The sequence below is a fragment of the Halichoeres trimaculatus genome, unplaced genomic scaffold, assembly GCF_033239565.1.
Source record: "Halichoeres trimaculatus isolate MK-OKI-2021-1 unplaced genomic scaffold, fHalTri1.1 fHalTri1_scaffold_12, whole genome shotgun sequence".
NCBI classification, from domain to species: Eukaryota; Metazoa; Chordata; class Actinopteri; order Labriformes; family Labridae; genus Halichoeres; species Halichoeres trimaculatus.
The window spans coordinates 34,667,133-34,684,777 of NW_027437190.1; the positions used below are offsets into that span (position 1 = coordinate 34,667,133).

The 17,645-nt window shown below is 37.9% G+C and overlaps 3 protein-coding genes across 3 annotated transcripts; 2 read left to right on the forward strand and 1 right to left on the reverse strand.

Moving 5' to 3' along the window:
- Positions 1–188: 188 nt before the first annotated feature.
- sri (sorcin) lies at positions 189–6,339 on the reverse strand. The gene is made up of 8 exons (XM_074683653.1): positions 6,021–6,339; positions 3,688–3,735; positions 3,488–3,557; positions 1,989–2,032; positions 1,733–1,880; positions 1,535–1,648; positions 715–773; positions 189–630 (listed from the first exon to the last, which is right to left on the reverse strand). The coding sequence occupies exons 1-8, from the start codon at positions 6,051–6,053 to the stop codon at positions 604–606; spliced, it is 543 nt and encodes a 180-aa protein (XP_074539754.1). The 5' UTR covers positions 6,054–6,339; the 3' UTR covers positions 189–603.
- Positions 6,143–11,139, forward strand: LOC141801247 (uncharacterized). The gene is made up of 5 exons (XM_074684224.1): positions 6,143–6,172; positions 8,266–8,593; positions 10,200–10,496; positions 10,582–10,642; positions 10,749–11,139. Exons 1-5 carry the CDS (start codon positions 6,143–6,145, stop codon positions 10,819–10,821), a joined length of 789 nt encoding a protein of 262 aa, XP_074540325.1. The 3' UTR covers positions 10,822–11,139.
- A 613-nt stretch (positions 11,140–11,752) lies between these two features.
- snrnp48 (small nuclear ribonucleoprotein 48 (U11/U12)) lies at positions 11,753–17,623 on the forward strand. Its single transcript, XM_074683672.1, has 9 exons — positions 11,753–12,008; positions 13,131–13,244; positions 13,320–13,380; positions 13,551–13,631; positions 14,570–14,752; positions 14,935–15,056; positions 15,157–15,251; positions 15,369–15,491; positions 17,101–17,623. Exons 1-9 carry the CDS (start codon positions 11,868–11,870, stop codon positions 17,204–17,206), a joined length of 1,026 nt encoding a protein of 341 aa, XP_074539773.1. The 5' UTR covers positions 11,753–11,867; the 3' UTR covers positions 17,207–17,623.
- Positions 17,624–17,645: the final 22 nt, after the last annotated feature.

The window sequence follows — 17,645 nt, forward strand, 5'->3', positions numbered from 1 at the left end:
TTTTTTCTGTTTCTTCAATATGAAGCACTTGAAAAACTCACTCTTTTGTCCTCAAATAACGGCAAAAAATCCCTAAAATATAACTTGAAAGAAGCTTAAAAATAAAGAAAATCAAAGGTTTTTTTCATGTGCTCTCAAAGTCAACCAAAAAATTAGAAAATTATTGACATACAAGGAGAAAACAAACCAGTTTGTATCATGCTCATAGATTTATTCCTTTCTGACATGATCGTACTTAAAGCTGCTGTGAGGAACTTAAGTTGTGAGCATTTTGGCGCCCTCCTGTGGCCAGATTTCAACACATGCTGACACTGACGTCCTTTTTCTCACTAAAGCCTCATCCTGTCTTTTTTAACAGAAGGTAAAATTCCTCAGAGAGACTTTAAACGGTTAAACATGAGGTATAAAGATATATAAAAATGAAGAGTGGTGTATTTCCTGTTAGCACACACTACATCAACATGATCAGGAGTTATTTCTACGATAAAAGTTTGTTAAAAATGGAATGTGACTGACTCTTAAACAACACACAGATGAATACACGCTGTAAATATGAGCGGTTTTTAAAGGCAGGAGTGTTCCCTTTGTTCAGTCTCTGTTTCTTCATATACTCATGGTGACCTGGATGAACTGCAGACAAAAAGAGAAAGAGAAGGATGAAAACAAAACAAACTTTAAAGATTTTAAAAAGTTTTAAATCCTGTGGAAACTTACGTCATCGTACTGAAACATGGCCTGTCCGTTTCCACCCGTGTCTCTCCTCCTGAACTGATCTGAAAGACACAAACGTTAAAAAGTTATCAAAGTGTTTTTATGACCCAGCTTTGTTTAATACTCGAATCTGATTGGTTCAATCTGAAAGCCCTTAACAACAGAAATTTATAAATCAAAACAATCATCCCAAAGAAAGTAACCTGATACATCTGATTGGTCAAAACTTCATAATGTTGGTGGTAAAATGGTTAGTGTCCAGCATCCAGACTGGTCTTGAGAGTAGGTGAGTGACGTCACTAAAGCCCTGTTTCCACCAAGTGGTCTGGTACGGATCAGTCCAGTTTGGTACGGTTAGACCAGTAAAGACTGATCCTGTTTCTGTTTCCACAGCGAACCCGGGTCATAATTCGGGGACTTGTCAAAGGAGATAAGGTCGGTGGAGCCAGTCGCCTCCTTCAAGTCACTTTTATAGACTTGCTTTTATGTGATACTGTCTTTTTGTCCACTATCTTTTATTTGATCTCTTTTATTTCTATCTTACTTCAGTTTTGAAGTCTTGTAAGCATCTTCTGTTATTTTATCATTGCTTTCATTATTAATATTGTCTTTTTATATTGTCTGTCCTGTATTCACCCGATCTTCACAGGAAACTTTTTTTTCCAAGAGCGAAATCAAAAGTTACATTTCCACAGAGATACATGTCAAACTGTTAGAGACTGACGGTGTAAATCTCTGTGTGACAAAGCTCGATGATGATGATGAAAACCATCAGGAGCAGTAATTTGATGTCAGAGTTTGAGCGTCTGAGCTCCTCCCCCACCTGTCAGCGCTCTGAGTTTGATGCAGCAGGTTATGAAGTCATCGAAGGCGATACGTCCGTTGGTGCTGTGACGCTTCATGATGATGTTCATAGTCTGAGGGCTGAGGTGGAAACCTGCAGAGAAACACATCAGGGTAAAACATACATCATCTGTACTTATACAGTCTGCGACTCGATGTCGTTTAATGTGAACTTTACCCATGGCGGTGATGGCGTGCTGCAGCTCAGGACCCTCCACGGTTCCACTGCGGTCCCGGTCGTAGGACACGAAGGTGGCCTTCCAGCCGTTGATGACCTGAGACAGCTCCTTGAACTCGTTAAAGCCCATGGTGCCCGACATGTCCCTCTGACGACGCAGGCAGTCAAGGAGCCGTCACACACCTCACAATGGGGGCACACACACTCACAACGCACACACACACTCTGAACAGTTCAGCTGACTGGTGAAGGATACGTCCAGCATGCTGATCATCAGTCTGCAGGTCTCCAGGCAGAACGCTGTGAGGATAAACACACACTGTTAGCGCACAGGCTAACACCTTTAGAACCTCATCTACGTGTAAAAAAATACAAAAAAACGAATACACTAAATGTCAAATGGTAACCTAGTAAGAAAAAGTCTTAAATTACAAAAACTTTTAAATACACAAACAAAATCAGAATATAGTGAAGAATTATCTTAACAAACTTTTTGTCTTATTTAAGAAATTGTTCATGTGATGTCTGTTTTATTTATGTATGCAAGAATTAAAAAATATTTTTTAAATTTAAAACATTGAAAAAATTGAAATGAAAGAAAATGAATAAAATTCACAAGAATTAAAAATATTTTGACATTTTTAGAATTGAAAAAATTGCAAGAATACAAAAAATTACAATTTCTTTTTAAAGATTGAAATGTCAAAATTTCATATTTTTTCAATTTCAGAAATCTGCAAAAATTTCAGAGAATTTTGAAATTAAAAAAATTGCATAAATGAATAAAATGTTTTTTTTTTAAAATATGAAACTTTTTTCAAATTTCACAAATTTGCAAAATTTTATAAATAAATTGAATATTCAACCATTTTTTAAAATAATAAATAAATAAATTTTAAAAGTTTACAAAAAAAAAGAATTTATATAAATTAAAAAAAAAATTGAAATGTAATTTTTTTTAAAGAATTTTTAAATAGAAAAAAAAACAATTAATAAAATTTAATAAATTTATAAAAATCATAAAAAATGTAAGGAAGGTTGTACACAAGTTTTATCTAATGCTAAACTTATATACTCAGTAGACTTGTATTGTAGCAAAAAAAAAAAAAGAAAAATGAAAGTGTATCAAAGGTAACATTTCAAATCAAGCATCCAAAAGCACTGGTTTGAAAAAAGGCTTGAGCTGGTTGATTTGAACCATGGATCAACTCCTTCCTACTGACACCAACCCAGCTTTAAGGGGCACCAAAACACCAAATACAGGATTGGTAGCAGTGAATTCCTCGTGATTAGTTACATTTTAATAAAGTTTAACTTTAATCCTCCCTTTTCACACTAAGTTTGGTCTATGATTGCAGAATCTACACTCAGGGTCAGGATAATTTGTGTTGAAAGCTTTCTGGGCGTGAAAACAGTTAATATCCACAGTCAAAGAGGAGGAGTTTGATGAAGCTGTTTGTTCAACTGTGCTCTGAAAATGAACTCTGGGCTTCGATGAATCTTTGCCAAATTGAAAGCTCAGAGATATTGACCATTAACCCCGAGAGGATAAATCATCCTGAAACAACAGACATTGTGCAGATAGTGGTTTCCTCCTCTGATGGAGTATTATTAAAACCACAATGTCTGACTACACAGCTTCCTGTGTCCTCAGAATTCACTGAAGACTCACTGATATAAAAACAAGGAAAAAACATGATCAGAGAAATGACTTTGTCGTTTTGATATTTAACAAACAGGGTGTGATGATCTTACGTTTGTACGATCCAGAGATTCCCGACTGAGTGAGGCAGCGCTGCAGCTCATCGGCAGAGATTTGTCCATCCTGTCCGTGAGGGAGAGGAACAGGAGGAAGGAAAACGGACCAATCAGATAACAAACGGAGAAACAACTCTGTGTGTGTGTGAGTGTTTGTGTGTGTGTGTGTGTGTGTGTGTGTGTGTGTGAGGTCTTACATGTCCAGCGACAGCTGAGAAGTATCCGTAGAGAGGATCCTGCTGCTGCTGCAGAGAGGAAACATTTCGAATCAGTAACGATGTTTCCTTTACCTTTAAGCAACAGGTACACAATTTAAAGGGTAATTCCACAACTTTCAATCCTCCTATACTATTGATTTTGCATTAAAACATCAAGAAAAAAAATCTTGTGAGTAAAACCTGTTGTGCATGAAAACCTAGTTCTGATTTGTGTTACATACTTTTGTCTAAATGACTCAGAAGTTAAGGTCCCAAATTATGCAAAAATCCCTTTATTAAGTCTTTTAGTGAAATTTGTGGGTCTTTGTCTTTCCTCCCAGCCCACAAAATGTGATATTTAATGACCAAACCTGTTCTTAGTAGAGCTTGTGAATGTGAAATCCTGACCTAAAACGAGCTGTTTGGATTTTGGGGATTTGCCGACATCAGCGATTCCCTTTTTTGACCAATCAGGAGCAAGTCTGACCTGATTGGTCCACCGGAGCAGATACCCCCGAAACCCCCTCCCCGCCCACTCCCCTCCCCGGGAGGAGAATGCCAAAGTTGAAGAGCCATCACTGCTCTGTTTCTGGCTGTAATCAGCCACATAGCTCCATGCTCAAGCTTCCCATCTCAGAAGAAGACAGACTAAGTGTCTAGAGTTCATTTATCAGGAAATGTTCCAGCTACACTCAGTAAAACTGTGCATGTGTGTGCTCGTCACTTCACGGCCGACTGCTTTTCCAACTTTGGACAGTCCAACAGAGGGCTAGCCAATAGACTGGTCCTGAATCCAGGCGCATTACCAACCATCCTCCAACAAACCTGGGACCCTGGAAATGTGAGTATTTTAAATGCTGTGTGCTGTGGAGCAGATGGAAGAGCTTTTCCTCAGTGTCTGTCTCTGTGTTAGCTTCAGGATGCTAACTTTAGCTGCTGTTAGCCTGTTGTTTTAGCCTGTAATGTTACGGTAGACGAGCTTCTCTGTTTTCTAAACATTGTGCACTCGGAGCTCGTGGCGCCGCTCTCAGTGACGTGGAAGAGCGGGGCGGTATCAGCGGTGGCTCATTTACATATGAAGGCCACGCCCACTAAATCAGAGCGTTCTGAACAGAGGGGCTATGAGAGCCTGGAAACAATGCTGCTGTGCTTGATTTATTGGCTTTTTGGACCAAAACATGTTACTACCATTTCATGAAGACATCAATGATCCAGATTAAACTGCAGGAAAGGAGCAGGATATGGGATCTTCAAACAATCTTGTTTTCTGCAGGGTTAATTTTAAACAGTTTGCACAGATCTAACACAATGTGTGTGCAAAACGCTGACTGATCACAGCAGCAATAGAAGAGCAGCTGAAGGTGGAAGATGTGACACATTATTTAAGTCATGCATCTCTTCTCAAACATCATACATGTCTCAGTGCAGCATGAAACTCACTAATCAGTCATAACTAATCTACACCTGCCGACTGGAATTTGCACAAAGTCCAGCAGGGCTGTCTCCGAATGGTGCTATAAGAGAGGCTCTCCACCCTTCCTTACGCTGGACTTTTTGCAGAATTAAATCACAACAAAGCATACACTTCCTTTACATCAGCTGGACACTAAAGTAAACAAACAAAAACTCTGAGTCACATTAAATTGAAAGTACTCCTGAAAAAAATGAGTTGCCAACTTCTGCAGCTTTGAAATAGTTGTTACTTCTACTTTTAGCTGGTGTATACTGTAGTGTTGTGTAGAAATATCCTGAAGAGGCAATGACTGACTCTTGCTACATCACATATAACTGCATTTACTCTTTTTTTAATTATTATTATTGTTTTTATTTCTGCTTCTAGCTGTTTTCTGTTTGTCTTTCAAGGATTTAAAGTATGCAGCATTGTACTCTGGTTATTGTGCATTAATTGTCATTATTGGTGGTAAATAATTTGGCCTTTACTGAATACAGCAGCAGATATAAGTGTAGTATTTCTAATGAAGGCAGCATGCTTTAGCACTTTGAGTTCAGTGTTATGTAACCATCAGAAGAGGCGTTTCTATGAATGGTAACTTCTATCAAATCAAGCACCAATCATAATTTTTAAGATAATGATTTTTATAACTGTAAGTTTTTAAGGTTTGACTTACATTTAACGTATTAAAACAGGTAATAACACATTTAGCTAAAGTCTGGAGCGGCTATAGGTGAATTCAACATCTTGGTTTGATTCGGTTTCACCAACTTCCGGACTCGAACCGTAAAAATAAATCCCTGTCCCGGGACAATACTGTATAAAAAGAGGACAAAGTCGTTTAAAGGAGATATTTAGTGACATGTTAACAGTTTCTTACCATTCCTGGTGCACCGTATCCCGGATAAGCCATGTTTCAGTCTCTTTTAGTTTATTAAATTAAACGGAGGGGATTCCTTTCGTGGGCTCTGCCTCCTAAAAATTCAGAGGGTGTGTCTACCGATGGACAGAGCCGCCAACAGACGCTGTAAAGTGAGAGTTTGGAGGTTTTAAACAGCCTGAAGCAACGAAGCGGGTTCAAAAAGTGTGTTTAACCCGAGATAATCCGCAGAGGAGCGGGTAGGTGTTGTGAAATCTTAGGAAAGGTTGTTAAATATGCTGCTTCCTCACTGCGAGCCACTGTGCTGCATTCTGATTGGTCCGCGTTGTCGACGTCACATATAAGCCGCCAATCGTATCGCTTGTTCCACGTAGGAGTGGACATCAATGTAATGAAACTGGAGACGATAACAGACTGTAAAGAAAGGCATTCAAAGAGGGAGAAGTAAGAAAATTTATTTAAAGCTTTTTTTTCCTGCTACAATTTTTACTACAAAAAAACAAAGTTTAATGGCCCTGCTTCTGAAAACTGACAAAGAGCTTTCTCTTAAGTTAAACTTAAAGGGACAATGAGGAGTTTCTAAGTGATCTTGAAAAAAATCTCTCATCTAGATTTATGCCTGACCATAATCTACACTTTAAAAAAAAGGTAATCCGCACTAAAATAGGTTATTCCTAACCGCAAATTCTCAGTTTCACAATCTATTCCAGCAGGACCAGATTGATTTATGGCACGTCTAAGTCTCTATGATACACCACCAGCTGATAAAGTTTAGTTAAGAAGTGAGATGAGAGATCTGTGTTTTTTCTCTACTAAAAATGATTTCTGTGATTAATTTTGTAGTGATGGTGAACACTGGAGCCTAACTGTCAGACAGAAAAAGGACAGAAAAGCAGAAGAAGGAGAAACAGGAGAGAGATGGAGCACGAGCTAAAGGCTAAAATATAAATAAAAGGCTAAAACACCGAGTTAAAGGCTAAAACATAAGTTAAAGGCTAAAACACAGTCAAAATGCTTATAGCATAAGCTAAAGGCTAAAAAGCAAGCTATGAGCTAAAGGCTAAAACACAAGCTACAGGCTGAATATCAAGTTAAAGGCTAAAACAAACTAAAGGCTAAAACTGTCAAAATGCTTTAAAACATTAGCTTGAGGGTAAAAAGCAAACTAAAAGCTAAAGGCTGAAACACTAGCTAAAAGCTAAAGCATTGAACTAAAGACAAAAACACGGGCTAGAGGCTAAAACATGAGCTAAAGGCTTGAAAACAAGCAACAAGCTAAAGGCTTAAACACAAGCCAAAAGCTCAAACACAAGCTAAAGGCTTGAACATCAAGTTTTAGGCTTAAACACAAGCTTAAGGCTAAAACACCATCAAATTGCTTAAAAAAATAGCTATAGGCAATAAAAGAAACAATATGCTAAAGGCTTTAACACAAGCTAAAGGCTTAAACACCAAGTTAAAGGCTTTAACACAAGCTAAAGGCTTAAACACCAAGTTAAAGGCTGAAACTCAAGCTAAAGGCTAAAACATTGAGCTAAGGCTGAAACATCATCAAAATGCTTAAAACATTTGCTTAAGGCTAAAAAGCAAGCTAAGCTAAAGACTTAAACATCAGGTTTAAGACTAAAACACAAGCTAAAGGCTTAAACACTGATGTAAAGGCTAATAAACTGTCAGAATGCTTAAAACACTAGCCAAACCCTTAAAAGCAAGCTATAAGCTTAAGGCTTAAAACACAAGCTAAGGGCTTAAACACAAGCTTAAGGCTAAAACATTGAACTAAAGGCAAAATCTTTTTGTGCTAATGTTGGCTCCAACCCACAGTCAGCAGTTATTCTGCAGTGGTCTGTTCAAACTTGAGAGTCTATCAATAAAATGAAGAGCCAGGTTACGTTAGCTCTGCTTGGTGAGGTTGGAGTTGGTAGATGAGCTCTGGTAGGACAGAACCAGGATTCACTAACGTTACACGTTACAGACACGTCTCAGAGCACCGGGCTGTGAGGAGAGAGAAATATAGCAGATGCTAAACTACGGGACAAACTGACAAAGTTAGCTTGTTGTCAGGTTTTAAAGCGTAGCTCTACCTAACTGTTGATAAATACCTTAGCTGGTGGAGCTGGATCTGGGAAAAAGTTGTTTTGAATAAAGAAAGAAAATTGAAACAACCTGATTTGCTCTCAAACATGGACAGGACTGACGTAAATATGTTTCATGTAATTTTCTTGTACACCATTACATCATTCAGCGAGGGGAGCTGCCCTATCAGCTGTTCTCAGTGACTCATGTGGTCACTCCTGCTGCGTCCAGAGAAAACCCATCTGATGCTGCATGTTTGGTGTCAGAGGAAGAGGAGGCTCACAGAGACTTCATCGCTCTGACTCTAACCACCTCTACAGGGAGATCTCAGACCAGGATGAACAGACTGAAACCTGACTGCTGGGTTTGGACACCACGACCTCCTCCTCTGTGCCGTCTTCTTCAGCATTCAGGGAGCCTCGATTCAGCTCTGCTGAGCCACCAAGAGGAGGAGGAGGAGGAGGAGGAAGGAGCTGCAGTTCTCTGTTACACTACAGGTGGGTTCAAGCTGAGATAACATGAGAGAAGGCAGCACAATTCACAATATTTTCTATCCTCAGAATATTTTTTTGCATGAAATGTGACATACCCACTGAGAAAAATCTGCAGAGGTGATGCTGAATAAATTTGTAAACATGCCACAGAAAAGTCCATCTGTGTTAAATAAAATAATTTTATTATAAAATTAATGAATCACTTTTGTTTTGATATTCTTAAAGGGCCATATTTAATTGTGTCACATCCCACGCAAAAGATATCAGCTTGCATCCATCCCGTAGTGTTTGTTTTTGTTTCATGCACCATATAACACATGCATGTGTGTGTTTGTGCCAGTTTCTGCACCCCCTCTCCAGCCCAGCAGGTGTTATCAGCAGAAACAGGAAACAGACGGATCAGACATATGACCGAGCCACGATTTGCAGCTCGAAGCCAGACTCCTGAATAAACCAGCCATTCATTTTACGATTACTTGGATGTCTTTACAGTGTGAACAAAACACTTTGACTGGTATTTTAATGATTTATCACTCATTGTGGCTGGTGATATTTTGATTGCATATATTATAATGAAGGTCTTAAGCAAATAACTATTCATGAATCAGGGGTCTGAAACCTTTAATTTCATAGTAGCCATATTTCCTCAGCTCACCTGGATTTAAGTCATTCAGAAGCCACAAAATCTACTTTATCTTCACAGTAAAGAATTAGAATGTGTAAAAAATTCCATAGATAGTTAATTTTTTTTGAAAGTATTTTTGAATTTATGAAATTTAATGTGATATCTTAGTTTATGATTTTTAATAAATTGGCAAGAATTTCAAAAAGTGTGTAAATGTTTTTTAAAAAATCCAAAATGTAAAAAAAAAAAAAAAAAAAAAAAAAAATTTGCTCAATTTCATAAAAAATTGAAATTTCAAAAAATTTGTAAAAATAAGAAAAGAGGAACTTAGAATTTGCAAAAAGAAAAATACAAATAAAAAATTTACCTTTAAAAAAAAAAAAAATTAAAAAAATTGAAACGCCAAAAAATTGTGAGAATTTCAAATAAGTTTCAAATGTCAAAATCCTGCTTAAATTTTTAACAATTTTTGATTTTCCAAAAAAGTTGAAAAAAAAAAAGGAAATTGAATAAATTTGCAAAAATGTCCAAAGTGGTCAATTTTGAAAATACCTGAATTTGATCACATATTTTGATTATTGTTTGCTAAAGTTTAGCCACATATCATAATCCATCCACACAGAATTAAAATCTGTATTTTCTTCCAGATTAGTCTTTCTGTAGATGTAGTTTTCTTCCCAGGGCTGTAAAACTTGAGGTTAGCCACAGGTGCATGGAAAGTTGGTGGGCTGTTGATGTTGTAGGAGGTGAAGTAGAGCGGTGGCAGGCTTTATTGACAGATGGGATGAAGATTTAGTTCAACTAAATGTTAACGCAGGATTTTATTTAGTGTCAGTGTCTTTAATCATTAATACCCTCTGGAAGAAAAATATAAAATTTGTATTTCAATAATATTCTTTAAAGCTACAAGGAGCCACTGCAAAGGAGTCAGAGAGTGGCAGTTGAAGTTTAACACAGTGTTTTCTTGCTCACCTGTACCCACAGGTTGTGGTGACATCATCAGTTCGACAGGTGCTCAGTGGTCCTCCTCTGAACCTCCCGTCCACTCAGGGACCTCCAGCAGCTCTGGCCTGTGTGTGAGATGTCCTGGTGCTACATCTGTGCAGCAGTCAAAACCAGCAGTCGATGCTGACGAGGAAAACATGTCTCAGCATTTCATGGATGCTCGTTGTTGGGAAGGACCTGGGATGGAGACCCAGGGATGTGTGTGTGTTTACGGGCAGAGAGAACCTGAAGGCTTTGGCCCCTGCTGGCCTGGATCTCCTTATGTTTACTATGGAGGTGTGGTTTCCATTTTCTCTCAGTTTGTGATATTCTTTTTCTTTCTTGGATGGTGAATTTGAATGAATTTGTTTGCTCCATGCAGTGAGGAGGAACCTGGTGGTTGGAGTGGAGGTGGTGGAGGAGGTTGCAGTAGAAGAAGTCATGTAAGCACAAGCTAAATCTTATGAATTTGTTATGTGATAAAGAGTCAGTTTTCTCTGCTTTATGTTAAAACCTGTATCCTTTGGATGTTGTTCTTTCTCTCCTCAGAACAGAGGACGTTTACACAGATGATCTGATCGATGCTGAGCTGCTGCAAGAGGAACAGCTGTACCCCACATGAGCGTTTACTGAGCTGAATAAAAACAAAATCGATTTTCTAATTCATAAAACATGTTACTATTATATATACTGAATATTTAAGTATAAATGTGACAAATTTTGTTCCTGTCTTAACTTATGCATTTATTTATTTTGTGACAAAATACAAGACATCAACACAATACAATTGGAGTTTATTGTGTTAGTTTCTAATTTTCTTATTATTTGTTAGTCACATAAACAATGTGCTACTTGACTATTTAAATTTAACACATACTAAAATAAAACCCAGAATTAAAGTACCACGTGATCAAAAACAAAACAAAACAAAAATAACAATAATAATGATTAAAATTTTCCATTTGCATAATTCTATCATCTTTTCTTTAATAAAATGGTTTTCATGTCATTTATGTGTTTTTCAACAAAAATAAATCAATAAAAAAACTAGGACTGACATTTCTGTCTGGTTATGTCATATTTTAAGGTTTTTAATCTTGTTTTAAAAACGAATCTTATTACAGTTACATAATCAATAAATAAATACATTGAAAAAAAAGAAAAAACTTTTCTTAAAAAAATGAGAAGCCATCTTGGATTTATGAGCAAAGACTTCGTGAATTGGAAAGCACTTTGTCTGTGGTTTCATTTTTTTTTTTTTTAAATAAAAAATTTTAATCGAGTAAAATAAAATTAAATAGAAAATAAATAAAAAAAATAATATAAAATAAACTACATTTCCTCATTAAAAGCCAACATGTAAGTCCTGGATTTACCGTATTATATTCTTGAGGAACACAGCATATGTTTTTCATAATTTTTTAATGTAAACCTTTGTAATTTTTGAAAAATGTTTCAATGTTTTTATTTTTATTTCTATTTTATAAAACTTTCGGACGTTTTTCAATCGAAGTGGACTTCAACTACCAGCATGCATTGTTCCCCACGCCCACTACGTCCTCCTGACGTCATTACCCTGCGCGCTCACTGTCTGAAATGCAGGATTGTTAAAAAATATACCGATGGTTTTTCGGTTAAATTTAATCAAAATTTGGTATTCGATCAAAAATGTCGGATCCATCTGATACCCAGACTCTCCAGGAGCGACTGGACTGTTTGAAGGATCTGGAAGAATTCACAGAAAACTGTAGAAAACAGCTCAACGACATCTTTGAAACGCTGGGATGGGCTCAGGACTACCCAAACCAGGTAAGATAAACGTTAACCGTTTAAACGTTGAATTATTAAATATTATCGTTTAGTTTTCAGTTAACATGGGGGTAAACCGAATCAAATTAAGTTTCGTGATTACTTGGCTCTTCGGTTACAATATAATTTGATTAAAATGCGAAAGTATTTCGAAGGGAAATGATTCGTTGTAGGTGTTACGGTGTGTAATGTTACCCAGTCAACTGGCGGCTTCAGAAGTAAAGCGTCTGCATCTGTCGTAGTAACAACCACTGTAGGAAACTTTATCACCCGGGCCTCTGTGTTGGGTTTTCATTATAACATGTCTCTTCAGTATATTTCGACGTCTTTATGATAGAAATATACAAACGAGGGGCTCGCTAGAACTCTGTGCTCTAAAGGCGGCAACAGTTGACGCCAGTTAATAAGGTAACACTTTGAATCGGCACACCATAACACTTTTAGTAGCGTTTTGATACGTTTTACGTTAAAACGGTTAATCCAAGCCCATAATCTGACATCCAGTGTCAGTTTTAGAGGTTAGCATTGATTAAAAAAATGTAACAATAGACGTTAGCAACTCCCATTTTTATTTTTTTGTTTTAAAAAACAAATATAGAGCCATATCTGATCAGCATATGATCATCTAACTGTATTTGTAGGAGCCACATTTTATCTTTGGTTTTTATTTTACTAATTTTTTACTCCTTTAATCTCATATGTGTCTCTGAGATCCATTATAAACAGCCTGTTAGCCAACATATAATACTAAAACCGTGTTATCAAGAGTTAATGCTAAAGGGAAAGAACATGGCTGAACCTTTTATTACGTTACAATAGAATCGAAAATACTTTATTTATGCCGTCTGTTGCTGGGTTAGCACAGCTAGCTCGTCCATCTTATTGGAGATAGATCTTACGTTCCCAATAACGATGGATGGAAGGACAGGTCCATGTCGTCACTTCTTAGCTCACACCTGAGAACGACCAACAAATGAGCCACTCAAAGTAATGATCCACTCCAAATGCAAAGATGACAAAAAAGGGATTAAAAAATTACAAGAAACAGACAAGAAAGAGAGCTGCTGCAACAGGCAGCCAGTAGCAAAAGCTGATGTTCTGATGTTTGTGTTGTTTTCTCAGGAAGTACTGGAGCAGTGCCCATACGACCCCGACCACAGAGTCCCCGCGAGGAGCATGGAGAAGCACAAAGCCTCCTGCAGCCTCCGAAAGATGGGCTACACAGCTGAGGAGCAGGTAACTCATTTTTCAGAAAATACCAAAGCAAGGGTTAAAGAAATTTTGTTTCTTAAAGATTCCTCTCTTTTCCAGGAAGCGATGGTTGACCCTTCTGTTTGTTACGAGAACACCAGCGTGAGGACTTTTACAATGGGTGAGTCAGGGCTGATATCTCTTATTGTTAATTCTTGTCAAGCTTAGATTCAGATATTTTTTCCTGTAGGAATGTAAAGTCATGTTTTCCTGACTGATAGATATCATAGTGTCTTTGTAAAGACTTTTTATGGTCTTATAAAACTCATCATGTCGTTTTCCTTCATGCAGATAAATCCACCCAGCATCAGGTGATCCTGCAGGCCAGATCTGCCGCCCCACTGATGAGGATGGAAGGAGTCTTCTGGCAAGGTGTGAGCAGACCATCTGAAAACCATCTGAAACAGGGCTCTCATTAACCCTCACAATGCAGACACTGACCACTAGGTGTCACTACAGGAGATGTATTAACTCACTCAATCTCAGCTAGCTTTTAGCCACACATCTGCCTTTAAGTTGACCCCAGTAATTCAGATGCTTCTTTAATCTTCAGATATTTAATGATCAACATGTTCCTGCTGACATGTGTAATCCGTGTGTTGTTTTGTTCTGTTTTCAGCCTCAGGGGTGAGTATTAGAGAGGAGCTGCTGCTCTGGTTCAGGCTTTCCTGATCACGTGTAGTATCCTTTGTCATCATATCCTTTCAAACTACCGTCCTGGGCTGGGACACACACACACACACACACACACATTCAACATCCTCACTCTCACACTTTCCCCGTACGTGTGGGGAAAAAGTCTTTGCACATCTGGATTAGCCGTTAACGTGAATGTGGATGAATGAAAGTTTAATCAGTGGCTGGAGATGTACAGTCTTCATATTATTCACGTGTGTTTTTTCCAGTTTTCTCTTGATTTGCTGAAAGAAAAGTTTTTTTAGTGTCAAACGAAGAAGGAGACACGGTTTTGAGCAAAGTGTGTGCAGGTTTTTCTTTTACTGTTAGTTTGTTGAAAACACGGATAAGTTTCTCTGCAACTGGGCTGCTCAACAGGGACAAAAACTAGGAGAGGTTTTTTTGTTTAGTCATGCAAAGTGTGAAGAAAAATTAGCTATTTTCTCTCCTTTAGTCAAAATATAATATTATTTGATCTTATAAAGAGTATGATTTCCCCTGCTGCTGAAGTAAACAGCCATGAACTCACTTGTTTTTAATATTTAGCCCTGGATGAAAAATAAACAGCTGTGGTCGTATCTCGTGGACCTCATCAGGATGTTTCTGGATAAACGGTCTCTCTGCTCCTCCATCAGGTCAGTTCTCCGGAGAGCCCGTCGACGTGCCACAGAACCACAAGCGCGCCTTGTGTGACCTCACTGTGGCCGACCGATTGGCTCTTTATGATCACGTGGTCGGCGTCTTCAACCAACAGAAGGAAGCTGCGTCCTCCAGCAACGACGACCTCTACGTAGATTTGGTTTCCAAACTCAATAAGGGTGAGGTTTGAGTGTTTAGGTCCTGAACCATGAAGATCTGGATCCTGAGCTCATCTGAACATGAGTGTGTGTGTGTGTGTGTGTGTGTGTGTTTGTGTGTGTGTGTGTGTGTGTGTGTGTGTGTGTGTGTGTGTTTGTGTGTGTGTGTGTGTGTGTGTGTGTGTGTGTGTGTGTGTGTTTAGATGATGAACAGAATGAACCAAAGACTCACCTGGAGCTCATGGCAGAGATGAGAGACTATAAGAGGCGGCGTCAGTCGTACCGAGCCAAAAACGTTCACATCACCAAGAAGTCCTACACAGAGGTACGGGTCAGAACCAGGAGAGCGGTCTGCTGGGCCTAAAAATGACGACACAATAAACCCGACAAAACCCTAACACTACATTAATGTAAACGACCTGCAGGTGATCAGAGAGGTGATCGGCGTCCACTCCAATGAGCTCGCCAGACAGTGGAGAGAGGAGGAGGAGTCGGCGAGATCTGAGCCAACCTCCCACAGGTACCACAGACATTTGACCTTTGACCTCCTGATTGTGATAGTTCGATCTTCTGTTGATGAAAGAAATGTAAATCCCAGCTTTTTAAGAGCTCACAGCTGATGTTTCATGTCGCTCAGGCGACGGCTGGACGAGAAGCGATCAGCTTCGTCTGAGTCTCGTCGCTCCCACGGCAAACGCCATCGCAGCAGAGAGCGGAGCCAAGACAGAGAGAGCAGGAAGAAGAAGAAGAAAAGAGACAGGTGAGAACGGAGCTGGGTGACAAAAATAAAAACTATTTTTTTCTTTCAAGAGTCAAATCACTTCTTGGCTCTACCTCCTACCAAGGTTATATTAGTTTTGGATTTGTCATTATAGTTTAGTATTAGTTAGTTTTAGAGCGGGCATTCTAGTTTTTATTTAGTTTTGATTTTTGCAGCAAGGCTTAGTTTTAGTTTAGTTTAGTTTTAGTTTTTTCGTTCCTTATTAACCAGGTGCAGGATTCAAAAAGGTCAGAGTAAATATTTTTTAATACTGTTTATTTTCCAGTCCAACATAGAGCTCACTGCTCAGTCAATGCTGATACTGAACTGTTGGCTGCTGCCTCAAACACAAGACAATAATATAAACTTTGTATAAAAAATATAAACATCAATTATATAAAAATAATAATAAATATAAATTATTTAAAACAATATAATATGAGCTTTAATAATTAGAAACTTGGACTCTTTAACAATAAATTAAACTATTACAGATGCTCTGATTCGTTGCTCCTCTACGTTTGGTCGCAGCACAGCGCACAGCCAGTCAGTGCAGTAAACAAGCTCGTCCCAGTACGCCACTATGATGGTGCCGTACGGCGCTGATAACTGCCGAAAACTGTCATAACATTGGTTGGGAAAATGTGTTGGATTAATTTAAATCCTAAAGGCTTTAATATTGTCAGAAACTATAACTAAGGACATTTTGTCTTTAATTTTGGTTAGTTTCAGTTAGTTTAGTGAACACAAGATACAGTTTTAGTTTACTTATCGTTTTTGTTTTCCTTTTCTAGTTTTTATTAGTTTGAGTTAACTGCAATGTATTACAAATTTTAGTTTTTGTTTTTAGTTTTGTTTTAGCTAACTATTACAACCCTGCCTCCCACCACATTCTATAAACCTGAAAAAAAAACACAAAAACTTCAGCTGTCAATCATCGTTAAACGTGACGTAAAACCCCGCTTTTTAACCTCTTATAACTAATAAAAACAAAACTTTTCAGAAAAAGAGGACTTGGATACAAGACAGCCAAATGATATCTTCAAATCACCACAACAATCAGACGTGAGAAACATTTCTACCAGGTGGATTAATTTTTAAAGTTTGACCACAGCCCATCTGGAATGACTGGGGAGATGGATTTTTTGACCTGTACTGCAGCCAGCCACCAGGGGGAGCCGTTTTTGTGGAGACCTCACTTCAAGCCGAGCAACATGACGTCCATTTTTTTACAGTCTATGAAAAGAAGGAATAGAACAGTTTATTTAACACGTCCTCTGTGGTTATTAAAAATTAAATCAGTGAAAAAATAAATTAGATTTTAATAGAAGCACAAAAACATATTCTGTGTGCATTTTCTCATTGTTAAATTTTCTTTCTTTTTTGGGGAATTTTCTTATGATTTGGTTTTTGAATTAATAAGAAAAGCACTTTTTATTACACTTCAAAATTAACTCTACAAATTTAATCTAGTTTTATAAAAATGTTACGTACAGTGGGTGGACCTGTGTTGTCCTTTGTTTTTTTTTCAAAAATCATTAAATAAAAAGTTTAAAAAAAGAAAAAAAACAGCTGATTCTCAGTCTGTTTTTTTTTTAAATCTTTGCAGGGATTCCCGCTCCCCTGATGACCACCACCACCACGAGAGGAAGAAGAAGAAAAAGAAGAAGAAAGACGAGAGGGAGCGAAGGAGAAGTGGAGATGCTGGATCGTGACACCAAGAAGGTCAAAGGTCATCAGGGGTCACTACATTTTAAGTCCTGAGGATTTTGGAAACAAAAAACTGAGATTGAAATTATTTTTTTAAAACAATCAAACACTGATGTTCCAGGATGTTGATTTGAGTGACTGTACTTTAGCCCCGCCCACCTCTTCCCTGATTGGCTGGGAGGGTTTCCTGGAGCAGACTGAGAGGAATGTTGGACAGGGGTGTCAGAGCTAGCAGGCTCTTACTGTGGGGTCAAAGGTCACTCATGTTCAGGCTTTGTTTTAGTGTTTTCAGTTGTTCACATTGTTTTTTTTACTCTCACAGAAAAATCACAGGAAATCTTTACACTGGAGCTTAAAAGTCTGCAAAAAAATCTGCAATTTTTCTGACAAATCAAAAATCACTGTGGACCCTGGCTTATCATGATTTTTTTTTAAGTAAATAAA